The following is a 26,135-nucleotide window of genomic DNA, read 5'->3' as shown; positions in this document are numbered from 1 at the left end:
ATGAGGGAAGATCGGCTGGTTTTATTTGTACGTTGTTCGATTGAATTACATAATTGAGAACCTCTCTGTCTCTTCTAGCACGATTTTCCGAGTCGGCCCCATACGGATTCTCATAAACGTGATCTTCACTGGATTGAGTAGAGTCTAATATGTCTCTTTGCCGAGAACGAACCTGCCCTGGCATTGGCGTATCCATATCAATTGGAATAGGTGTTACATCTGCTCTGTTTCGAAAAGGATTTCTGTGTGCCATTTCAGTTATTCATGCACAGAAAAAAATTGCAATTATTTATGAGATATAGTTCTTTTTCTCTGCGACTCCACAAAAACGATATACTTGAATGGTATGCGATTTTAATTATTCAATAACCAAAAGCTTTGTTTAAGGTGTGAAAACAGTTCAATTTTTCAAAAGGAAGTACTTCACGGTATACCTTCTGTGATTGTTCTTATGATACAATGGTTGTAGCAACTCGAAACTTTAAATCTAGCGATCTCGACTTCTTCTGCGGTAGAAGACTCCACTGTGATGCCTAAAATAATGTTGGATCGTTGGGCTCTGATGTAGAACTTAGCAATCCTCAATTTTAAGACATCCATATATCCCTGATCTGGATATTTAATAAATTGGACACTGGTGAGCTAGGCTGTTATTTCTAGTTCTTCTTTCAACATGATCTCATAATTATCTAGTTATAAGGATGAAAAATATTTTAGTTTCTCTGCTTCTCCTTCCGTAGCTCTGCCGTCTGATGTTTTTCGTGTCCACTCTCCGACTCCTTGGGAGTAAATGAATTTCGGTATTTATGGACTAGCTCTGAATAGGGTATTGAGAAGAATGGATCTAGAGCCTGGGGTCAATTGTCACACTGGACAAGTTGCAAGCGTGCATTCAGATGGTGAATTGCGGTTAGGCTTACTCACGAGTCCGAGGTTCATAAATGTTTTAGTGATACTGCTTGCGTCGCTGTATTGAAGGGCTGAATTGCGGTTTGGCTGACTCATCTGTAGTTCATCAATATTTCACATACTTCCCCCCTTAGATTTTACTAGTGTTAAGTATTTTACTAGTACACTGCCACACTATTGTTACATTATACTGATATAAGCAAAAAAATGCTTTTCTTTTCCTCTTTCTTTTCTTTTTCTACGCATCCGTGTCAATCCAATGTGAAAAAGCTTGTGAATTAAGTTTCTTTGAAATTTTGCCATTCCAAAAGTAAATTTAAAGAAAAACAACAATGTTTTTAAAATTGAGCAAAAGCTTTTCGATTAAAAATCATCTTCAGTGCTACAAATGATGTTAAAAATTGGAAATCAAAAAAGTTACAATTTATGTGTTTAAAAGCAATTAAATGTAGTAAAAAACTGGATAAAAGAAACATCATAAAATACAAAAGGCAATGCATGTTAAGAGAATATGTAAAAAGTAATTAAAATAATCGGCTAAGTTACTCCATTTCGGAAAAGAATCAATCGGTTTGAGTCTAGTTGGTCATTTAAAGACGGTCTCTTGAGGGCTATGATAGATGCCTCTAAGTTCTTCCGTAAACCAGTTTTCTCAGAGGCATTAAAGATAACTTTCCAACGAATTGATGATTAGGGAATTTACGCAGGTGTTTGGCTGGTTCAGAGTTTTTGTCAATGTTTTCATGTTCCCCCCATCTGGGTTTCGACGTTTCTTTCGGTTTCTCCAACATAATTATTTCCACAAGTGCAAATTCCTTCATAAATTTTGCATGCCGGATATGGGTTCTTATCTTTGACATTAAACAATTGCCTGACTTTCTTTGTGGACCATTTCACGGCAAAATCGATATTATTCTTAGTGAAGGACTTTAATTTCTCTAAAAAACGTTTTGATAAAGATTCATTCTCCTCACAGAACGGAATTTCAATAAGAATAAACTTTCTTGGCTCTTTAAACAAGAACTCTGGGATTATGAATTCTGACGACGTGTCAAGCTTCATTTCAAATTGATTGATAACGCTCTCTGTAAAACGTGTGGGAAAGCCAGCATTTTTGAACTTTGTACGAATTACTTGTTTCTCAAATTCAAAATTCATACCTATCCGATACGATCTGTTGAGATCACCATTGATGGCATTTCGTTTATAGCGTTTGGAATTTGGGAAGACCAGTGAGTTGCCATTTTTGTTCGGTTTTCTGTGGACTGAGGTGCGGACTTTCTCATTTACGTTTACATCAATATTGGTGTCCAGAAACTTCGAAGGCCCTAACTCTATTGTGAAATGAATGTTAGGGTGATAATTGTTCAGAGCAAGGAAGAGGTGGTCTGTTTCATTGATTTTTCTTCGAACAATGACGTCATCGACATATCTCTTGTAGAATGTTGGTTGAACCACTTTGACAATATCGGATTCCATTTTAGTTAGGAAGATATTCGCAAGTGTGACTGAAAGAGGTCCACCCATGGTACAGCCATCAGTCTGTTTGTAGTAATTGGATTGGAAAATAAAGGTATTCTCGGTTGATAATTTAAGTAGCAAACGTTTCATGATAAGACGGGTGCAAATTGTGGGTAATTTCTTGTTTACATATATTTCATCTAGGATGTAGTCTATCGTGTCATAGATAGGAACATTAGTAAATAAAGATTCGACATCATAGGAAACGTATTCGTCATCGACGGTGATAGGCGGCTCATTTTGTATCATTTCAGGGAAGTCTTGGGTGCTGTTGATGATGTAGTCGTTGCAAGTATAAAGTGGCTTTAAATACTTTGAGATTACTTGTGCAGCGTTGTAGGTGAAAGTCCCTGTTTGTGCGATAATTGGTCGAAATTTTAGGTCCTGGATTGTAACTTTAGAAATATCATCATCGAATTTGTGTGTTTTGGCGGTACCGTACAGTTTGGCTGGTGCGTTGGATTTTGGCCACATTTCGTCATAATGTTTGTACTTTGAGAAATTTCGGCGTAAAAAATCTTGAAAATGTTTTAAGTCGATTAGTGTTTTGTCTTCAGATTCTTTGTACACTCCGTTTTCTATGCCATCGTTAATCATGTCTTGTAGTTTTTGGACATAATCGGCTTTGTCCATTACGACGACACACGAATCTTTGTCACCAGGGATTATACGATGGAATTATCATCTTTGAGTCGTTTGAGATTGGAGTATGTGAAATCTTTTGTAGTGTATACATTTTTGGTAAATTTATCACAGTAGGCGCGAAGAAATTCGTGGAGATCTTCTTTTTTTTTTTGGTCAGTTTCTACATTCTTGTTTAGTGAATAAGCGAGTGATTCAAGGTTGGCTGCGAGATTTTTCTTTACGTACTTGTTCTTGTCAACATAGCTTTGGTCTAATCCATAACTAAGCTGTGTAAGTTCTTTTTGGTTAAGTTCTAACGAGGAAAGGTTGATGACAGGTATCGTGTAAGGTCGCACGTTTCGTTTAATGACTGGGCGAAGATCAGAAAGTTTCTTATGTTTTGTTTCAAAAGACTGTGAACGGATACCTTTAGACGTGTTTAATATACGTTGAGAAAACAATTTGAACAACAAAGGACCAACGAGGTTGCGTAAATGATTTTCGACGGTACGGTGATCGATAATTATATTTTTCAAAGTGTCAATATGTTTCTTTGCGTTTGATACCAGTATACTACGTTCTGCTTTATGTTTATCCTCCTTGTTGATAAACTGACCTTGGACTTGGGCAAACTTGGGTGTAACGTGCCTTTGTAAACATTTCTTTACAAAACCAAGGTTGGATGATGTTTTGTGTAACTTTACAGATAACCAATAAAGTTTGTTGTAAGTGACGGCAATCCTTTTTGGTATAAAGTTTCTTTGAAATTTTGCCATTCCAAAAGTAAATTTAAAGAAAAACAACAATGTTTTTAAAATTGAGCAAAAGCTTTTCGATTAAAAATCATCTTCAGTGCTACAAATGATGTTAAAAATTGGAAATCAAAAAAGTTAATAATTAAAGTCCTTCACTAAGAATAATATCGATTTTGCCGTGAAATGGTCCACAAAGAAAGTCAGGCAATTGTTTAATGTCAAAGATAAGAACCCATATCCGGCATGCAAAATTTATGAAGGAATTTGCACTTGTGGAAATAATTATGTTGGAGAAACCGAAAGAAACGTCGAAACCAGATGGGGGGAACATGAAAACATTGACAAAAACCTCTGAACCAGCCAAACACCTGCGTAAATTCCCTAATCATCAATTCGTTTGGAAAGTTATCTTTAATGCCTCTGAGAAAACTGGTTTACGGAAGAACTTAGAGGCATCTATCATAGCCCTCAAGAGACCGTCTTTAAATGACCAACTAGACTCAAACCGATTGATTCTTTTCCGAAATGGAGTAACTTAGCCGATTATTTTAATTACTTTTTACATATTCCTTAACATGCATTGCCTTTGTATTTTATGATGTTTCTTTTATCCAGTTTTTTACTACATTTAATTGCTTTTAAACACATAAATTGTAACTTTTTTGATTTCCAATTTTTAACATCATTTGTAGCACTGAAGATGATTTTTAATCGAAAAGCTTTTGCTCAATTTTAAAAACATTGTTGTTTTTCTTTAAATTTACTTTTGGAATGGCAAAATTTCAAAGAAACTTTATACCAAAAAGGATTGCCGTCACTTACAACAAACTTTATTGGTTATCTGTAAAGTTACACAAAACATCATCCAACCTTGGTTTTGTAAAGAAATGTTTACAAAGGCACGTTACACCCAAGTTTGCCCAAGTCCAAGGTCAGTTTATCAACAAGGAGGATAAACATAAAGCAGAACGTAGTATACTGGTATCAAACGCAAAGAAACATATTGACACTTTGAAAAATATAATTATCGATCACCGTACCGTCGAAAATCATTTACGCAACCTCGTTGGTCCTTTGTTGTTCAAATTGTTTTCTCAACGTATATTAAACACGTCTAAAGGTATCCGTTCACAGTCTTTTGAAACAAACATAAGAAACTTTCTGATCTTCGCCCAGTCATTAAACGAAACGTGCGACCTTACACGATACCTGTCATCAACCTTTCCTCGTTAGAACTTAACCAAAAATTAACCAGCTTAGTTATGGATTAGACCAAAGCTATGTTGACAAGAACAAGTACGTAAAGAAAAATCTCGCAGCCAACCTTGAATCACTCGCTTATTCACTAAACAAGAATGTAGAAACTGACCAAAAAAAAAAAGAAGATCTCCACGAATTTCTTCGCGCCTACTGTGATAAATTTACCAAAAATGTATACACTACAAAAGATTTCACATACTCCAATCTCAAACGACTCAAAGATGATAATTCCATCGTTATAATCCCTGGTGACAAAGATTCGTGTGTCGTCGTAATGGACAAAGCCGATTATGTCCAAAAACTACAAGACATGATTAACGATGGCATAGAAAACGGAGTGTACAAAGAATCTGAAGACAAAACACTAATCGACTTAAAACATTTTCAAGATTTTTTACGCCGAAATTTCTCAAAGTACAAACATTATGACGAAATGTGGCCAAAATCCAACGCACCAGCCAAACTGTACGGTACCGCCAAAACACACAAATTCGATGATATTTCTAAAGTTACAATCCAGGACCTAAATTTCGACCAATTATCGCACAAACAGGGACTTTCACCTACAACGCTGCACAAGTAATCTCAAAGTATTTAAAGCCACTTTATACTTGCAACGACTACATCATCAACAGCACCCAAGACTTCCTGAAATGATACAAAATGAGCCGCCTATCACCGTCGATGACGAATACGTTTCCTATGATGTCGAATCTTTATTTACTAATGTTCCTATCTATGACACGATAGACTACATCCTAGATGAAATATATGTAAACAAGAAATTACCCACAATTTGCACCCGTCTTATCATGAAACGTTTGCTACTTAAATTATCAACCGAGAATACCTTTATTTTCCAATCCAATTACTACAAACAGACTGATGGCTGTACCATGGGTGGACCTCTTTCAGTCACACTTGCGAATATCTTCCTAACTAAAATGGAATCCGATATTGTCAAAGTGGTTCAACCAACATTCTACAAGAGATATGTCGATGACGTCATTGTTCGAAGAAAAATCAATGAAACAGACCACCTCTTCCTTGCTCTGAACAATTATCACCCTAACATTCATTTCACAATAGAGTTAGGGCCTTCGAAGTTTCTGGACACCAATATTGATGTAAACGTAAATGAGAAAGTCCGCACCTCAGTCCACAGAAAACCGAACAAAATGGCAACTCACTGGTCTTCCCAAATTCCCAAACGCTATAAACGAAATGCCATCAATGGTGATCTCAACAGATCGTATCGGATAGGTATGAATTTTGAATTTGAGAAACAAGTAATTCGTACAAAGTTCAAAAATGCTGGCTTTCCCACACGTTTTACAGAGAGCGTTATCAATCAATTTGAAATGAAGCTTGACACGTCGTCAGAATTCATAATCCCAGAGTTCTTGTTTAAAGAGCCAAGAAAGTTTATTCTTATTGAAATTCCGTTCTGTGAGGAGAATGAATCTTTATCAAAACGTTTTTTAGAGAAATTAAAGTCCTTCACTAAGAATAATATCGATTTTGCCGTGAAATGGTCCACAAAGAAAGTCAGGCAATTGTTTAATGTCAAAGATAAGAACCCATATCCGGCATGCAAAATTTATGAAGGAATTTGCACTTGTGGAAATAATTATGTTGGAGAAACCGAAAGAAACGTCGAAACCAGATGGGGGGAACATGAAAACATTGACAAAACTCTGAACCAGCCAAACACCTGCGTAAATTCCCTAATCATCAATTCGTTTGGAAGTTATCTTTAATGCCTCTGAGAAAACTGGTTTACGGAAGAACTTAGAGGCATCTATCATAGCCCTCAAGAGACCGTCTTTAAATGACCAACTAGACTCAAACCGATTGATTCTTTTCCGAAATGGAGTAACTTAGCCGATTATTTTAATTACTTTTTACATATTCTCTTAACATGCATTGCCTTTTGTATTTTATGATGTTTCTTTTATCCAGTTTTTTACTACATTTAATTGCTTTTAAACACATAAATTGTAACTTTTTTGATTTCCAATTTTTAACATCATTTGTAGCACTGAAGATGATTTTTAATCGAAAAGCTTTTGCTCAATTTTAAAAACATTGTTGTTTTTCTTTAAATTTACTTGTGAATTAAAATTGATGAGTAAGCAAACGAAACGACATTATTCTTGTTTAAAAACAAAACCTTTAAAAAGAACTTGAATTTATTGAAAGTTTAATGCAGCCTGGTTTGAAAATTGAAATCTTGGAAACTAGATCTAACAAATATAATCTCATTTTGTAGGTTATCACTCACAAACACATGATATCAGTGACGATTCGTTAATTGGATACGCCTTTGAAGATCACGATGCCGCCCATCAACACCAGGTACCAAACGCCCCTGTTTTACTACCTCTCCCTCGTCGCTGCCCTAACTCTCACCTTTTTCGGTCTGTTTGAATAAAGTAATACATTCCAGTATGGATATAAAATCTTTTGCTGTCAGATTCAAAAAGGTCAGCTTGATGGCTCATTGGCCAATATATCCAATTTCATCTCCAATACGCGTACCCCGACTGGAGCATTTTAGCACATTGCTTAAAACATAATTGGGAATATTCTGGAGCAACAAACACCCTGAGAAAAGCTAACTAATATATTTGATATTATTAGAACTGCTTTCCTGCAGGCGACCGGATAGTGCAAAGGTAGAGTAGCCGGCTACGGTGCACAAGGTTGTGTGTTCTATCCCACGCCGGGTCATATTTCATACAAAGATATGCTTTATCTCTGCTTGATGCTCAGCATAAGTGGACCAGTCCAGAGTGAAGTAATGGCGCCTTCGGGTGGGTAGCTATTGAAAGAGGAGCCTTCGGGTCCACTCCGACTACCGTTGCAGACTTACTTAGTTTTAAGCAAACAAATGATTCCTTTCAATTCAGATTGGTTTCGTGAACGCTGGTGTTTCAGTGTTAAACACAGCAAGTCATATTCTTCTGAACAAACGAATCAAGAAGCTTGAAAATCATTGGGATAGACGAATCAGGGAGCTGACAAGAGCAAATACCAATTTCAAACGTTGTGAGTTTTCTTTAGAAAAAGTAATAAAACTGTTTTTATTACATGTTAACGACCAACCAAATCAAATAAGAGCTTGCAAAAACTCCAGCTTGTCCCTGCTATTCTGCGACGGTGACGGTTAGCATCTGATTTGCTGAGGACGACAGTAAATCAGCACTTTTTTACTGTCCTTGATATTTTTTTTGGGTCAAAACTGTGGGCTATTCCAAATTGCTTCAGTCACTCCGCCTTCTTAAAAAGTGCTTACTAATGTTTTGTTATAAGAGATTTTTCGTCACCGTGTCCCGACTTGTTTTCTTTTCAGGTAAGCTTTGTTTGCTATGATATAGAGTACGAAGCTTGGGCTCATTGGGGAAGTAAACTTTCAAATACCTTATTGGTAATAATAACGACGACAATAATTCGTCGGTAAAAATTTACGTCAGCAAGGCGATTTTTTCTTCACTATTGCGAACGATTTCTTTACTGATATTGTACTTAATTAGTGTGTCGGTTCGTCAGTGCATCGTCTATTTTAACGATCTAGAATTGTCAATAAAAGTGAACCTTAAGGCAGTACTTCCAATGGCATCTTGCTAGCCTATGTCGGTTTAAATTGACATCGGCACGGAAGTGGCAGAAATATAAGGGGTTAGACAGGTTATTAGGCAATAGATGTTATTCTGATGTCTTATCATAAACTTTTAAAAGGGTTTTCCCCTTAAGTTCGATAAGTGGGGAGAGTACTTTCGGGTCTTGTTTTTGTTTTCAAAAGCCTCAAAAAATTGCAATGCTGCCATATACTTTTTATAGAATTCAGTTTATGCAATACATATAACTTATTATGTTTTTTAATCTTTCTTGACATTCGTGAGAGTTTATCCAAATAAATGTCAGACACTGACATCATCATCTTTGCCAATTTTACTGGGAATTTTGATGATATATAATATGCGAGTGTTTAGTGAGTCATATTCACGGTCATATTTCCATTTCATCATGGATATTTTAACATTTTTATAAAAAATCATCCTAAAATGTTTGTAACAGTTACTTCTAGGTTAGGGTCCAAACCTTACCTAAACTTAATTGCTTGCTGAGTACAGATTTAGAAATCAGACTATTTGTCTACTTGTCCACTACATATTTGGGCAAAAGAAAGTATTATCTTTTTTTTATGGCTCTGCTTGAAATTGCCCTAATTTGTTGACAGCCGATGGGTTTTTTTACTCTTAAAGATCACTATTAAGTATGCGTTGGTCGAGTTTACAGTATCGTATTTCTCTTGTCTGTGCATAGGGTATTTACAATATTTTGTTTCTCGGAAGATTGACTGACCAATACACTGTATGTTGACACTTGTCTTTTTTTTGGTGTCTTATTCCTTTCAGTCTTTTATGATCATTCAAAACCTAATCATTTACATCTTATCGAATGACAACCATAGTCAAACTCCCACTCAGATAATAAATATTGATAAAACATGAGTCTCAAGAGGTTTCAAATTTTTCAGCCCGCGATATTTGCATTGACAAAATCGTCAGAATTTGATTATGAAACTATACATCTCAGCGCTTCCTTTGCCCAACGCCACTCCTCATTTGAAAGCTAATAATATTTTAATGCCCGTCAAAAAATCCCGCAATCGACCGAGAATCTTATTTTTGTTGGCAAAAATGTCGTCAATAAGCGACTTTTTTATCGTCTTATTTCGCCGACATTGTAAAAAATAACATTTCTTTTTCTACAGGTTTCGTGACGTCCGGATTAACCTTCTTCTTCTTATCACTTTTGACGGGATTCTTCTTGTGGCAACTACTGACACCCGGAACAGCATACCGGTACTGGAAATGCCGGGATGGTTCTATACCGGATCATCAAGCAACATTTAAATATAATCCTGACCGATTCTCTTTTTCGGTATGTGTTGTAAGAAGCATTTTCATTTGGGGGGTTGAAGTTTAGTGACACCGCGAGGGCAAACCATGGTTTGGCCCGAGGGGGGGAATTTTGAAAGTTTGAGCTCTATATTGCTTGAAAATGCACTCAAAGCAAAATCCTTTAGAGAAAAACAACATAAAAACTTTGCATTTTACAAAATAAACATATTTGCAAAAATTATTGGGGGCATAGCTCCCCTTGCCCCCCCTCCCCAGTTGCTACGGCACTGTGATTAAAAAAGTCGATACTTCAAATTATGATAGACTTTTTCATGGAATCTGAGGTCCCGTATAAACGTCTTCACCGGACATTTATTAATTTTTGAACCCCACCCCTTTTATTTGGTACCCGATACTATTCTGGACCTTTGAAAAAATGCTTTTGTATGAAAGTTAAGCCTGCGGCAATTTTATTAATACTTCTGCGTTTTCTTCACTTTAAGTATCTTGTCGGTTGTGTTTGGGCTAATTTTCCTCTTTTCTATGTTTTGTAGCTTGAAGATGTGAATGGGATCGAATTTGATTTCAAGAAGCTGATGAAGAAGACAGAACATTCACAATACTCAATGATGGATTCTAAAGGTTTGTTTACATGTCAGTTTACCTGTTTATAAATGACACTTTTCGATCTGAAAGAAAGGTCTAAAAGAGGTTAACAAATTGATATTTTACGTGGATAGCCTGTTATTCTAGGCATTTTAGACAGTTTTTCGATTGGCCGACTATCTCAGTTATCTATGACCTGAACTGATACATATAGCCCCTACTCTTGTCTCCAGAATAGACGGGGGGGGGGGGGTCCGAATAAGCAGGGGGGTAGGAAAATTTTCTAAATTCTAATAAGTGGGGGGGGATGGAATAAGAGGGGGGGGGGTAATTTGAAGACATAGTTTTTTTAACTGATATCAATTTCAACAACAAAAAAGCAACTTTAACAAATAAACACGTAAAATAAGAACCAATACTAACGGAGAGGAACATTTTCACAAGTTTAAGGTCTTTCTACACTGTAATAAAATATTGAATTACTCGAATTTAATTACAGGGAGGTCTTAATAAGGGTGGGGGGATGGATTTTTTTTTCGATTAACAATTAGCGGGGGGACGTCTATTCGGGAGACAAGAGTAAGCCCCCCCACCCCAATATCGCCAGCGCTGAAAGGCTGAACAAAGGTTCTACACTAACATCGGCGAAAGTTTTAACTTTTTTTAGCTTTTTTTGGCAATTAAGGTTACATTTTTATGTTTTAAAACATGCACGATTTCCTGATTCATTTTCATTCTTCTAATGTATAGCATACCCTGGCGTTCGTTATTACCTGAATGTAGACGTTTGTGCGTACGGCGGGACGCGTTCGACACAAGATATAACAACAGGTCAGAAAGTGGTATATGGCCCTGATGTATTCGCAGTTGACAAAGATTGCAAAGAAGCTTTTTATTTTGTCGAGTGGGAATTTAAATGGCGACAAATTTATTAGTCCAGATTTGTCAATTTCACGCATACCATTCACAACCCGTTGAATTTGACCTGTGTTTCTTAACTTTATTCTAAATATTAAGCTATATAAGTAAGTAAGAAAGATTTTATAATGGCGATATAATTTGAAAATCTCTTTAGTCAATTTTTAATTGGTTTGGTGAATTGATTTGTATCGATGTAAATTTGCAATAAATGCATCTACAATCGACAGACATCAGGTTTGTGGCATAGAAATTGAATTGTTAACACATTATTTAGCAACAAGTCCGTAGCTGAAAGATTTCATTATGGCGATATCATTTGAAAATCTCTTTAGTCAATTTTTTATTTGGTTTGGTGAAATCTAACGGCTTATCTTAGGTTCCACCGAGACTTGAACTCGAATCACCAAATTAAGAGTCTGGAGTGCTTACCATTACACCATGGAACCATACTACAATGTTAAAAGCAATGATAGTAATTATTTAAAAATATGATTATTTTAATAGAGCACCTTTTTAAAATCAATTCGAAATGCTTCATAAGCCTCTGTGGCATAATTGATAAGGCATCGGCCTCCTAAGTCGGGGATTGTGGGTTCGAGTCCCATCAGAGGTGTTGACACGTGATGATTAAAGAGACGTTGATTTGTAATAAATTTGCAATAAATGCATCTACAATCGACAAACATCAGGTTTCTGGCATATACAATTGAATTTTTAACACATTATTTAGCAAAAACAACGTAGCTGAAAGATTTAATTATCGTGATATCATTTGAAAATCTCGTCACTGTAAATTTGCAATAAATGCATCTACAATCGACAAACATCAGGTTTCTGGCATAAAAAATTGAATTTTTAACACATTATTTAGCAAAAACAACGTAGCTGAAAGATTTCATTATCGTGATATCATTTGAAAATCTCTTCAGTCAATTTTTTAATTGGTCTGGCGAAATCTAACGGCTTATCTTAGGTTCCACCGAGACTTGAACTCGGATCGCCAGATTCAGAGTCTGGAGTGCTAACCATTACACCATGGAACCATACTACAATGTTAAAAGCAGTGATAGTAATTATTTAAAGATATGATTATTTTAATGTAGCATCTTTTTAAAATCAATTCGAAATACTTCATAAGCCTCCGTAGCCTAATGGATAAGGCGTTGGCCTCCTAATTTTAGGATTGTGGGTTCGAGTCCCATCAGAGGTATTGACACGTGATGATTAAAGAGACGTTGATTTGTGTCGCTGTAAATTTGCAATAAATGCATCTACACTCGACAGATATCAGGTTTCTGGCAAAGAAAATTGAATTTTTAACACATTATTTAGCAAAAACAACGTAGCTGAAAGATTTCATTATCATGATATCATTTGAAAACCTCTTTAGTCAATTTTTTAATTGGTCTGGCGAAATCTAACGGCTTATCTTAGGTTCCACCGAGACTTGAACTCGGATCGCCAGATTCAGAGTCTGGAGTGCTAACCATTACACCATGGAACCATACTACAATGTTAAAAGCAGTGATAGTAATTATTTAAAGATATGATTATTTTAATGTATTTTAAAATCAATTCGAAATGCTTCATAAGCCTCTGTGGCCTAATGGATACGGCATCGGCCTCCTAAGTCGGGGATTGTGGGTTCGAGTCCCATCAGGGATGTTGACACGTGATTATTAAAGAGACGTTAATTTGTGTCGCTGTAAATTTGCAATAAATGCATCTACAATCACCAAACATCAGGTTTCTGGCATAGAAAATTTTTAGTGAAATCTAACGGCTTATCTTAGGTTCCACCGAGACTTGAACTCGGATAGCTAGATTCTGTTAGGCGCACGCGTCCCTAATGACTGCAAAACGTCATCTCATTTTAATTGCATACGTCATTTTATTTAAACGCACAAAACAATTAAAAATATTTATTCATTTCTTTGTATCATTTATATCATTTATACCTTAGGGATTTTTCTAGCATTTCAAAATTACACTCAGATTTTTTCGTATCAGTTCAATTTTTCATAATCAATTAAGTGTCTGTTGAGGCATCATATGAGGAAAAATGTAACTCAAGTCAAATAATCAAACTTTCAAAGTAAACCTTCAAATTCAAGTCTTCAAACTTTCAACATCAATTTTCAATTTTAATTTATTGGACAGAATTTACACCACATTTATTTCTGGCAAGTTGGTAAGAATTTATTTAATTTATTAACTTAGATTTCTTTTATTTTCCTCTAAATTGACGATTTCATCGCAGAGCATCCGATCATCGCAAGCACACCCAACAATGTAATCGAGAATAACCGCAAGCATGCAGAATATCTTCGATCATTCTAACGAACAAAATTTGGCAGAGAAGCCCCCAGATACAAAGCAGTCATGACATCTATCAGTACGTACCTTCTCAATGCTCAAACCGTCATGTCCGCACGTCAGAGTGTCGCATCTTCCCGCCACATTGTCGCAGATCAACAATGGTTCAGCTTCGAGCTCACAGACGTACAAGGAAAACTCAAGGAGTTGAAATCGAAAATCCAACCAAACATCCAACCCAACGGTACGAACCTTGAGGAAGTTAAAACAAACATCACTGAATCAACTAATGAGGAACTCGAAGAGATGAAAAAATGCATCACGTCAATGTCGAAGGACTTTGAGAGACTTTCTACTCACACTGCTACTCTCATCTCGAAATGCCCTACCGGTAAACTTGAGGACGTCACTAAGCTCAAAGAAGGGTATGAACTTACTTTCAAACATTTTATCTCATTTGAGAAATTTATCGATGCCGAGATCAAAGGGCGTGACCTCAATAAAGTCAAGACCTTTAACAAATCCCAGCTTTCAATCAAACTTCCTCAATTCAGTGGCTACTCTTCATCCATCAACTTCTACAAGTTTAAAAGTGACTTTGATAAACTCTATTCAACTACCGTTCCAAAGCATATGATGCCAGACTTTCTGAAAAATAATTTCCTTGAGGGTACAGTATTATCTATTGTGAAACATGAGTCAGACATCAACGAAATCTGGAGCATTCTTAAGAAAAGCTTTGGTGACGTCAAACGTTTATTATCTAACAAACATTTTGAGCTTACCCAATTAGACTAGCCATAATTTTCATTAAAGTGCCACCGCAGAAGAACGATCAAATAAGTTGTTGAATTTGGAAAGAAATGTTACTGATAGCCGTTACTTTTGTTAGAATGGCATCTCATCTGAAGCAAAATTTAGTCTACAAATATTAGCAAGTTGTGTCCATCTCATAGATATCTTCTTATAGAGATAAAAAAGTTATTTATCTGTTTTTTTTTGTCATCTCTTTTATTACCAAAATAATAGAATATAATGGCTTGTTTATATCATACTAAACGCTACTGTACTAAACTGCCTTTTTAATGCAATAGTCACACGACAAGTTTTTGAAAGGATACAAATTTCTAATTTGCGTTGCTCAGAGCGGTTAATAACTACTTGTGGTTTAAATAGGGAATTTCCCAACAAAAAAGGAATTTCCCTTAATTCGACTCCCTGAGGTAATAAAAAAAGACATATAGAGCTTTGAAAATGGGTAATCAGATCAAAACAAATCCGGAAAAGTGTTTTTAATGATGATAAAACAATAGAAATACAGTCAAGCTAAGAATGTTACCGGTACACCATTTAACCGGAACTAAAATACTGAAAAACGCGCGCAAAATTATGAGATGTTTGCCCAACTTCCTTATGCGTGAAGCTATGAATGCCATCCTCGGAAGCTTTAGGCTTCCTGCGGTGGCAACAAGTACCCTGAATTACAAAACTTGTTTCAAAAACATGTCTCTCTTCTTCTGATAATTCTTTGAAAATATTACTTCCAAAAATCTCTTGAAACTCTGCGTCGCTATTTCTTCTCACAAAAGGTACCACAATTTTCAATAATCTTAGACCATACCGGTTCCCTAATTTCATCCAGCAGTCGAAAAGCATTACTTTTCATATCGTAATCTTCAAGTGAAATTTCCATTGATCCACTTAATTGAAGCAGCTTAAAAAAATCACTTGATTTTTCATATGATACTTTAGCTTTCATTTCTGGAAGAAGCAAGCGGTAACATATTTCAAGAAAGCAATCAACAGCGCAAGAATAGGTACGACTGCCAGTTGTCCTGCTTGAATTTCGGAAATGTGCAACATTCAATGCAGTGTCTAGATTAATCGCAAAGTCTTCCTCTGCCATACTGTGAAAAATCTTCAAATTATTTTAGGAGCAAAAAGCAAAAAATGTAATTACAGTTGACACTGTCTAATTTGACGTTCTACTATTTGATAAGCCCGTTTTGGATAAAAATTTGAAGTCACTTTAAAGGTTTTGAAAAAAACCACTCTCTTATTTGATTTCTAGTAACAAAAAAAATGCCAGATATTTTGAAATTCAAATGTTCGATTTTGTTGCGTTCAAATTAGAAACTCAAAATTTGACTCCTCAAATATTGCAAATATCAAAGATTTCTTCCAAAAAACTTATATAAATTTTCAGCAAGATCTTCGGTTATTGTACTGATTCGACGTTCAAAAACCAATCGCAATAATCAACCTTCGCTTCGCCTTCTTCTTCCCGTGTTACTCTATAATTCAATATTTACTTTAGGGATTTGGGAGACTTTCTCAATATTCAATATGCTGTGGTATTCGATGAGAATCCCTTGAAATTTGAATTAGAGAGTGTCAACTACTGTATATATAGATTTTTGCAAAATGCAAACTTTCCTTTATGGAATTTCCCTTTTATAGGGCGCCTTGTTTTATACTTTAGTTCAGTTTCAAAAATTCTTTTAATTGTCAGCTGTGTGCTGTTCTGTATCAATAGTGTTAGAACGATGATGGAAAAAACTATATAAATAACTGTCAGACTGTTGTTCTGTCAGTCTGTGTTCTGTTTCGCTGGAAAATATAAATCAATCTCAATGTCTAAAAAGGATTCAAATTGTTTAGTTTTCCTTTCAGCAAACTCACACTGGATTGTTGGGTTTATAGAAAAGTAGTGCGATTGGACTACTGGACTGTGCTAATAACTGGAATAAAACAGATTTAAAGAAACAGGGAGAAATTCAAGATGTCTGCCACCATCACATCAGGTCCACCAACTTTCCTTTTTTATCGCTGACATTACCTTATACCTAAAGCCAGAGCCATCGGCTGATCGTTTGAAACATAGTCAATAGAAGAAATACCAGATAATTCAATTGACATTGTTTGAAAGCTCCGACACGATAGGAAGAAACAAACGTCCGCCGCGCAAGCTAAAAAAGAGCTATCCTGTAAAACACGGCTTATCGCTCTTCATTCCGGGAAATCAAATAACCGTTAATTGATAATGTTCCGCTAAGCGGAACTAAAATACTGAAACGCGCGCGCAAAATTATGAGATGTTTTCCCAACTTTCCCTCACGAGTGAAGCTATGAATGCCATCCTCGGAAGCTTTAGGCTTCCTGCGGTGGCAATTAGAGGGAATCTGGCCAGAAATATATATTCTTCAAAAAATTGAAAAACAAATTGATTATTTAATTTGTAACATTTTCGTTCATTTCACATACAAATTTTAAAACTTCATTATTCAATGTTACAAATTTATCATTTCTTTAAAATGAAAAACATGATTTAAAATTCAGCATTCAAAATTTGTCCTTTACACGTTGTTTTATAAGAACGAACTATCTGGGAACATAAGGATTCGAAGGCAAAATTATTAAGAACAAGTCAAGACCATTTTGAGGCTTTGTGGACAAATCACTCGATTTCTTAGGAAAATTGACAAAAATACTCATAAAGAGACGATGAATATAAGACAATGTTAGGAACTTTTTTAGGCTTAAAACTTAAAGAGTTAAGGACATCCAAAGACTTCGAAGCATTTCGAATATTCTTATTAAAAAAGTGTTCTCATAAGTTGCCATACTACTAACCACGGTTGAATCCATTTTGAATATCCATTGTAACCTTCATCAGTAGGGTATTGTATACGACCTTGGATACAATAATTCAGAATATTTGGTTTTTCATTAGCTTGGCTAGCGAAAAATCGTAAAATTCATTTATAGTTTATACAAATATAGAGTAAAATCCTGATTATTTCGGATGATTTTACGATTTATCGCTAAACCAAGCGAATGAAAATTCTGAATACACAGGTTGCAAAATTATGTCAATGCAAGTCAAAACATGTGATTACTCGAAAAAGTTCATGTATGTGATTTTATTCCCATGTTACTTGCTTTACAATTTACAGCTTATGGATAACTTTATTAGTGTCAGTAAATTCGAACCAATCAGAAATGTTAGATGTCTTTCCCATTTCGACTTCGACTTTTTTCTTTAAGATGGAACGACAGTGCTGACAAGATCGACGTACCATCTTCACGATGTCTTGTCCTTCAATGATGAATGCTCGTTTGAGTACGTAACGCCAAGTTGATTCGACACCGCTGTGTTTGACCACGTTGTTATCCCAATGAACTTCGTTGACGATTGCGTAGGAGATAGGTGAGTACTTGTCGAGGATAGGCACACAGAAGGTTGTTGATTGGAGATCTGTCATAGCTTTCGTCATTGGTGTGGTGATTTGAGCTTCGTCACTGTCGAGTATTCGTCCAGTGTAGGTGAGTATGCCGTTGATATCTTTGATGAAACGTTTGTACTTCTCAGCTTTGATGAAATGACGAACTTCTGCTGAACCTTTCCACCAGTAGTAGTGTTCAGCACGTTTGATCTCGTCACTCGATAGGATGATCATTGATTTGTCGACCATTGAAATGTCGGGGAACTTCATTGGACCTTTAACCTTTGCTAAAGACTTGAGTGCATAGTAATATTTATAAACAATTGCTAGAATCCTAACCACTTTCTTGAATGGAAACTTGTTCGGATCCAATAGATAAGAGGAGAACAGATATCTCTTCTTCACTTCGTCTGGAAGACTAGTTTCTTGCCTTGATGCAAAATTGCAACTTGTTGATACCACAGTTGAAGTCTCTTTCTTGATTTCGTTGATTTCAGTAAGGTTAAGAATAATATCTCTTACCGATTTAATGGAAAGATCCTTTTGAGTCATCCACTTGTCTCCATTGATCCATCTTGATTGGCTGTCAACATCTTGCAGTGAAGCTCCTCTTCTTGTTGCGATGTCGGCTAGCATTTGATCTGTCTTGATGTAGAACCAATCGTTTGGGTTTGTAAATCGTTGGACTTCAATCACTCGATTGTGGACGAATGGTTTCAGTTTGATTTCATTGTTGTGAATCCAGTGAAGGACGATTTGGCTGTCTGTGAGATTTGTCCAACCATCATGTTTTGATTGCAGAGCTTGCTTGACAACTTCTCCGGTGTGAGTGTTCAGGACGGCTGCCGAAAGCTCTCCTCTTGGCTGTGATGAAGGATTTTGGATGATTTTCGAGCGAGCAAAGATCAGTTGACATGAGTAGAGCCCGTTTTTACGAAGAACTCTTCCATAGATGGCTGAATCTGCGATCGATTTGCTGGCATCTCCAAAATTGAGGGTGGAAATTTTGATGTCGACGGCGTCCTCAGGAATGATGCATCGGTTGAATGTTACATTTTTGATTTCCTCCATCATCTCGAAGTGTGATTGCCATATTGGACGAAATGAATCTGGAATGATATCATCCCAACCTAGCTTACGTTCAACTAAGTCATGGAGGTCGAGCTTCAATGCCGCAGTAAATGGGGTCAACTTCCCAGTGATGTCGAAGATTTCCGCTGCTTTTGATACACAGTGTCGACGAGTGAGTTTAGCTGGGATTTCCTTTTGAGTAGTTGGCTTCTTTCCTCGGACCTTCTTCGCAAAGTTGAGCTCAGCGAAATCGATTGAAATAACGTCGTCTTTGGAGAGCCATTGAATACCTCCAACGTGGATACTTTTACCGTCAGCAGAAAGCTTGTCGATTGGATCTTTTCCTGAAAAGGTGAATCCTTTGAGTCCAAATCCTCCCTTTGAGCAGACAATCTCCATTTCATCAGCTCTTTGCATGGCAAGGTCGATGGATTCCTCACCGGTGACGCACCGGTGACATACACATATCTTTCGATTATCTTGGATACGTCTGGATATTGCTCTTTCATAAGGTGGGCGGTTTGGCGGAGTCCACGTTCCGATTGATTCCCTGACGATTTAACACCGTAGATTAGTGTTTTTATAATCTTTTCTTCGGGAGATGATCCAACGTTGAGGGAATCGTTCCAGAGATAGCGTTGGTAACACCAGTCGGATTCGGCAAGCTTAATCGAGTTGTACATCTTAGCAATGTCTGTGTGGAAGTCGATTCTTTGAGGGAACCAACGAATGAAGATGTCAACGAGTCTATTCATGCCGTTGGAGCCTTTGGCGAGGATTGAATTGAGTGAGTGACCACTTCCAGTTGGCTGCGAGGCGTCGAAGACTATACGACACGGAGTTGATAACGAATTCGGTTTCCACACCGCCCTCAAGGGGATGTAGTTCTTTGTGACGTTGGCTTGAAGTGCTTGCTGTGATTTGATTGGGAGATTGCGAACAAAGTCAACGTGACCGAGGTCTTGGAGTTTGCGTTCAGACTTGATAACATCTTGTTTGTCTTGTTCGTACTTGTTGATTCGGTTGACTTGTTGAAGGTAAACTTTCATCGCCTTGTTTCGATTTGGTTCAAGACAAATTGTTGGGTCTTTCGTGAATGGTAGAGTAGCAGTCGTGATTTTATTTTCGATGTCGACGTGAACTGATTTGTTGATGAGGTGCTGTTCGACTTCTTCATGAATGCTGCTGGTCTGGTTGAAGTCGTGATCTTTCAGTCGGAGCATGATCGACATTTGATGCAACGGTATGAGAGGTCACTTCCTGCGTCCTCTGCCATGTTGAAGATACTTTCACGTTTGACATGTGATTCGACGTTGACGTGGTTGGAGCTGTATCCCAATAATCGAACATCAGGATTGACTTGATATCCTACTTGATAAGATCGAAGTTGGTTAGAAAAGAACGAAGTGAAGTGTATACCTTGCTTGTTGATTGATGAGAAAATTTGATGAGGTCCACCAATAACACCCCGACTTCTATCTGGATTCTTGAATGCAGATTTATAAATCGTCAATCCAGAAGGCATTTTGAAGATTGGTTCGGGATGGTAACGTAGAAATCTGATGCCGATCATCAGGTCGAATTCACCACCAATTGATGTTGGGATTGTTGGAAGGTTGGCTATACTCCTCCCATCTTTCAAAAAAGATGATTTCAGATCGTTGTAAGCCTCTTGAAGTGGGTACTTTGTGGGTAATTTGTGGGTGATTCGATCCAGGGATGGTCCAAAGAAAGTTGCTGGTGGGCCATCGGCTGTTGGAATGCGTACAGTGTAATCTCCACGTGTTTTGGCTGATACACCACCGACTCCACCAATATTGATTGATTCGTTGGATTCGAGTGTTGCATTGTCTTTAAGGCGTTTGGCTGCCTCTGAGCAGATGACGAAGTCGCTGCACCCTGTATCGTAGAAGACGACATATATGTTTGATTGTTAATTGATATTTGTTGTAGCATGTAGATGGCTATCTCGGATTGATTGTTGGCGTTTGCATGGTAGTCACCAGGTTGAATGTCGACGTGATGGACTAGTTGGATATTCTTTGCACAGTCTGGAAGATTAGGGTTTCGAATGAACCTTGCCTTGAAGTCATTGAGAAGTTGTTCGTTTTGAGGATTCGTCTTGTGTTCCTCGCACACCAAAACGTGTTTCTTGATTGGATATTGATCGTGACTTTCGTGTGGGCATACAAAGTCGTGTTGGCAACATCCATCACGGTGTCGTCCTGTGTTGGCAAGTGCTCCCGGAAATAAGCATTGAAAACATAAGTTATTACTGGATAGGTGCTTAAATCTTTGACGAGGAGACATTTTTGAGAATTTCTCGCAGACATAGTATTGAGTGAGTTTGGAGTTACTAGGACCAGTAGTTGAGAAATGATCAGTGGCACCACAGATTTGACAGGCGTTAGGTTTATTGAAAAAATTGGAACGACCAACCTTTCCTCCTTTCGGTGGGTTGTCCTGTTGATTCTGTTGGCCATTGGCGAAGTTGATAAGCTCTTTCTGTTGGTATATTTTGATTTCTCGTTCCAGGAAGGTGAGAAGTTTAGTCCACAACTCTTTACCATCAGGTGTCTCGTCTTCTTCTGCACACGAGGTCAGCCACTTCATGGTGATTTGATTGCCCATCACATTGTAAATTTGATTGATACCGTCACCATAGTAGAGATGTGGTTCGATTTGATGCTCACTTGCCAGACTCATCAATTCTTTCATTAGATTGATAATCTTTCCAAGAGCTTCGACGAATTTGGTTGGCTCTCTAATTTTTGACAGTTTATCTAATTGGGTAAGCTCAAAATGTTTGTTAGATAATAAACGTTTGACGTCACCAAAGCTTTTCTTAAGAATGCTCCAGATTTCGTTGATGTCTGACTCATGTTTCACAATAGATAATGCTGTACCCCCAAGGAAATTATTTTTCAGAAATTCTGGCATCATATGCTTTGGAACGGTAGTCGAATAGAGTTTATCAAAGTCACTTTTAAACTTGTAGAAGTTGATGGATGAAGAGTAGCCACTGAATTGAGGAAGTTTGATTGAAAGCTGGGATTTGTTAAATGTCTTGACTTTATTGAGGTCACGCCCTTTGATCTCGGCATCGATAAATTTCTCAAATGAGATAAAATGTTTGAAAGTAAGTTCATACCCTTCTTTGAGCTTAGTGACGTCATCAAGTTTTCCGGTAGGGCATTTCGAGATGAGAGTAGCAGTGCGAGTAGAAAGTCTCTCAAAGTCCTTCGACATTGACGTGATGCATTTTTTCATCTCTTCGAGTTCCTCATTAGTTGATTCAGTGATGTTTGTTTTAACTTCCTCAAGGTTCGTACCGTTGGGTTGGATGTTTGGTTGGATTTTCGATTTCAACTCCTTGAGGTTTCCTTGTACGTCTGTGAGCTCGAAGCTGAACCATTGTTGATCTGCGACAATGTGGCGGGTAGATGCGACACTCTGACGTGCGGACATGACGGTTTGAGCATTGAGAAGGTACGTACTGATAGATGTCATGACTGCTTTGTATCTGGGGGCTTCTCTGTCAAATTTTGTTCGGTAGAATGATCGAAGATATTCTGCATGCTTGCGGTTATTCTCGATTACATTGTTGGGTGTGCTTGCGATGAAATCGTCAATCTCATCAATCATGCAATCTGCACTGATTTCGTCAATTAATTGAGGTTTGGTATCCATGACGTTGTGAATTTCTTGTTGTTTGAATGTAGTCGGACAGAAAATGATTGGACACAAGTGTTCGTAAATTTTGTGATAGAGTTCAAACTGAATGAATAAAAAAAAATGACAAGATTTAATCTATGTGACAAAGTGAGAAAAATGAAGAATAATGAAAATATTGACAAAGTATTTTAGAGGAAAATAAAAGAAATCTAAGTTAATAAATTAAATAACTTCTTACCAACTTGCCAGAAATAAATGTGGTGTAAATTCTGTCCAATAAATTAAAATTGAAAATTGATGTTGAAAGTTTGAAGACTTGAATTTGAAGGTTTACTTTGAAAGTTTGATCATTTGACTTGAGTTCACATTTTTCCTCATATGATGCCTCAACAGACACTTAATTGATTATGAAAAATTGAACTGATACGAAAAAATCTGAGTGTAATTTTGAAATGCTAGAAAAATCCCTAAGGTATAAATGATATAAATGATACAAAGAAATGAATAAATATTTTTAATTGTTTTGTGCGTTTAAATAAAATGACGTATGCAATTAAAATGAGATGACTTTTTGCAGTCATTAGGGACGCGTGCGCCTAACAGAATCTGGCTATCCGAGTTCAAGTCTCGGTGGAACCTAAGATAAGCCGCTAGATTTCACTAAAAATTTTCTATGCCAGAAACCTGATGTTTGTTGATTGTAGATGCATTTATTGCAAATTTACAGCGACACAAATCAACGTCTCTTTAATAATCACGTGTCAACATCCCTGATGGGACTCGAACCCAAAATCCCCGACTTAGGAGGCCGATGCCTTATCCATTAGGCCACAGAGGCTTATGAAGCATTTCGAATTGATTTTAAAAAGCTGCTACATTAAAATAATCATATTTGTAAATAATTACTATCATTGCTTTTAACATTGTAGTATGGCTCCATGGTGTAATGGTTAACACTCCAGACTCTGAATCTGGCGATCCAAGTTCAAGTCTCGGTGGAACCTTAGATAAACCGTTAGATTTCACCAAACCAAATAAAAAATTGACCAAAGAGATTTTCAAATGATATCACGATAATGAAATCTTTCAGCTACGTTGTTTTTGCTAAATAATGTGTTAAAAATTCAATTTTCTTTGCCAGAAACCTGATGTCTGTCGAGTGTAGATGCATTTATTGCAAATTTACAGCGACACAAATCAACGTCTCTTTAATCATCATGTGTCAACACCTCTGATGGGACTCGAACCCACAATCCCAAAATTAGGAGGCCAACGCCTTATCCATTAGGCTACGGAGGCTTATGAAGTATTTCGAATTGATTTTAAAAAGATGCTACATTAAAATAATCATATTTGTAAATAATTACTATCATTGCTTTTAACATTGTAGTATGGTTCCATGGTGTAACCCAGCCGGCACACAACGTTTTCAAAACATTTTTTTTAGGTTTAAATTACGTTGTGAAGAAACGCGTTGCCAAAAATTTTCTAAACTTGATTTAAACGTTATTTTCATCAACATTTTTTTGAGACGAAAGTGCATTGCCCCAGATTTGAATTCGAAATAAATTAATATAAACTCATCAACTTTCAGCTTTTATCCCAGGAAAATTTCTGAGACCTGCTCTGATGAGATATAGGAGAGATATTCTATATATCTCTTTGTCTTTTGCTTGATTGACTTTTAATAAAACGCCCACCCCTGCCCTGTTCGAATACTTCGTAAGATCGCCCACCCATAGAATAGAAACTTGTGAAATTCTCTTCGTCGCGCCCTTTCCAAATCACAAACCGCGCGCCCGCTTCCCCCGTCCCTCTCGACGCCCCCATCGTCCGCCAAATTAACAATGGAATGGCTTCTTTTCCGGACAACTTTCGAACGTTCGAACGTTCAAACGTTCTAATTCGAATTCAAAATTCAAAACAAAAATCAAACAAAATATAGCTTCTATAAAAGTTGGATGTGTCACACACGAAGACTGGAAGAAGCTGGTTCTCTTGCAAAGAGCAACTGAAAATGTAAGTAGTTTGCATTAAACTGAAAATGATTTTGATATTTAAGTTATTCTTAGAGGCTTTATTTGTTTAGCTTATTTCAGGTTCCAATTTGTGATGATATCTATTTTTGAGAGCAAACCCTGCAAAAATTACATAATCTTCGGTAAACTTATGTTAAACTTTTTATTTTAACTTTTTTCCCTCAGATTCAAAATGGAGTGTATTATTGGTTTCCTTGCGACTTTCCTCAGCTGACTTTGTGTGGTCACCAGCAAAAAGTACCGAAAAAATGCTAAAACAGGTAGGTGAAATGTAGCAAGACTGCAAGACTTTAATAATATCTACACACAAATATGGTAAATTCTTGTTAATACCCCTGCATCACTGAGTGAAATTGGTACTCCAAAATACTGAAATTTGACACCCCTTTCTCAACGACAATAATTTAGCAGTCAATACTTTTAGAGTCCTTGGCAATACATTTCGTGAAAAAAAAAATTTGGCCATGAAGTTTTTTTTTTATCCTTCTGGAGCATTCTTTTTTCTGTGGCAAAAAAAAGGCAAGAAAAGGCATGGTTTTCAAAGTCTCTACGGCAGCTAAAAAATCTTCAAACATCAAATTTAGCCAATTTACTATTTGTTTTTTTATTTTTTCAGGATTGCAAATGTGTGAAGGAGACCAAAGAAATCGCAATCAAGATGTGCAACTATCGTTTTTTAACACTTCGAATAACAATCATACTGGAAACATTTGGAATGATTATCACAAAGATGCCAGAAAGAAAGAACATCAAATTTTTGATTTCATTACGTTTAATTTATACTGATTGTAGATCTTTATACCCAGAAAATTATATAGAAAAGAGCATTCAAAGAAAATTCAAATGTGTGTACGGTCTTTCTCATAATAGTGCAATGAATAGGGATTATTTTGGCAAAGAACGTCTTAGAGACGTGTTAAAACTAATCTAAAATAACTTTTAAAGATGTTTTCAAATTGTCTCAGAGAGGTATCATACCGAAATTCATAAAATTAAGACGTCTCGGAAACGTCCTAAAGACGTCTTACTAAGACGTTCATAACTAACTTTAGAAGAAAACGTAGAAATAACGTTTTTACAACGTCTTGCAAAAACGTAATTCTATAAACGTTTGAAAAACGTTTTTTTGACGTTGTGAAAAAACGTTGTAAAGTGCGACAAATACAACCTGAAAAAAACGTTTCCTAAACGTTGTGAAAAACGTTTTTTAAACGTTTTTTAAACGTTTTTTTGCCGGCTGGGGGTTAGCACTCCAGATTCTGAAACTGATGATTCGAGTTCAAGTCTCGGCTGAGCTAAGAT

General features: G+C 36.6%; 3 protein-coding genes and 2 non-coding genes across 5 annotated transcripts in view; all 5 read right to left on the bottom strand.

Annotated features, from left to right (window-relative positions):
* Positions 1 to 1,650: 1,650 nt before the first annotated feature.
* On the bottom strand, positions 1,651 to 3,063 carry LOC136819394 (uncharacterized). Its single transcript, XM_067075627.1, has one exon. The coding sequence runs from the start codon at positions 3,061 to 3,063 to the stop codon at positions 1,651 to 1,653; it is 1,413 nt and encodes a 470-aa protein (XP_066931728.1).
* Positions 3,064 to 12,477: 9,414 nt separating this feature from the next.
* Trnaq-cug (transfer RNA glutamine (anticodon CUG)) lies at positions 12,478 to 12,549 on the bottom strand. Its single transcript has one exon. It is a non-coding gene; the product is annotated as a tRNA-Gln (tRNA).
* A 389-nt stretch (positions 12,550 to 12,938) lies between these two features.
* Positions 12,939 to 13,010, bottom strand: Trnaq-cug (transfer RNA glutamine (anticodon CUG)). The gene has a single exon. It is a non-coding gene; the product is annotated as a tRNA-Gln (tRNA).
* Positions 13,011 to 17,772: 4,762 nt separating this feature from the next.
* LOC136819393 (uncharacterized) lies at positions 17,773 to 20,168 on the bottom strand. The gene is made up of 2 exons (XM_067075626.1): positions 19,801 to 20,168; positions 17,773 to 19,669 (listed from the first exon to the last, which is right to left on the bottom strand). Exons 1-2 carry the CDS (start codon positions 20,166 to 20,168, stop codon positions 17,773 to 17,775), a joined length of 2,265 nt encoding a protein of 754 aa, XP_066931727.1.
* Positions 20,169 to 20,329: 161 nt separating this feature from the next.
* Positions 20,330 to 26,135, bottom strand: part of LOC136819391 (putative leucine-rich repeat-containing protein DDB_G0290503) — a 7,079-nt gene continuing 1,273 nt past the window's right edge. Inside the window, exons 2-3 of the mRNA XM_067075625.1 lie at positions 21,123 to 22,896; positions 20,330 to 21,018 (exon numbers count right to left, since the gene is read on the bottom strand). Coding sequence (XP_066931726.1) covers positions 20,330 to 21,018; positions 21,123 to 22,896 — 2,463 coding nt within the window. The remainder of the gene's footprint in view (positions 21,019 to 21,122; positions 22,897 to 26,135) is intronic.

This window comes from Clytia hemisphaerica, unplaced genomic scaffold (genome assembly GCF_902728285.1).
Source record: "Clytia hemisphaerica strain Z4C2 unplaced genomic scaffold, Clytia hemisphaerica genome assembly, whole genome shotgun sequence".
Taxonomy (NCBI): domain Eukaryota; kingdom Metazoa; phylum Cnidaria; class Hydrozoa; order Leptothecata; family Clytiidae; genus Clytia; species Clytia hemisphaerica.
This window is presented reverse-complemented; position numbering and strand designations above follow the sequence as displayed.

Bases quoted from the DNA above. Each gene is read 5' to 3' on its own strand.
- LOC136819394 (XM_067075627.1), bottom strand. From the start codon at position 3,063: ATGGACAAAGCCGATTATGTCCAAAAACTACAAGACATGATTAACGAT.
- LOC136819393 (XM_067075626.1), bottom strand. From the start codon at position 20,168: ATGAAAGTTTACCTTCAACAAGTCAACCGAATCAACAAGTACGAACAA. The intron at 19,670-19,800 runs GTACAACTCGAT...TTAAATCGTCAG, and splicing joins CACACAGACATTGCTAAGAT to GGAATCAATCGGAACGTGGA.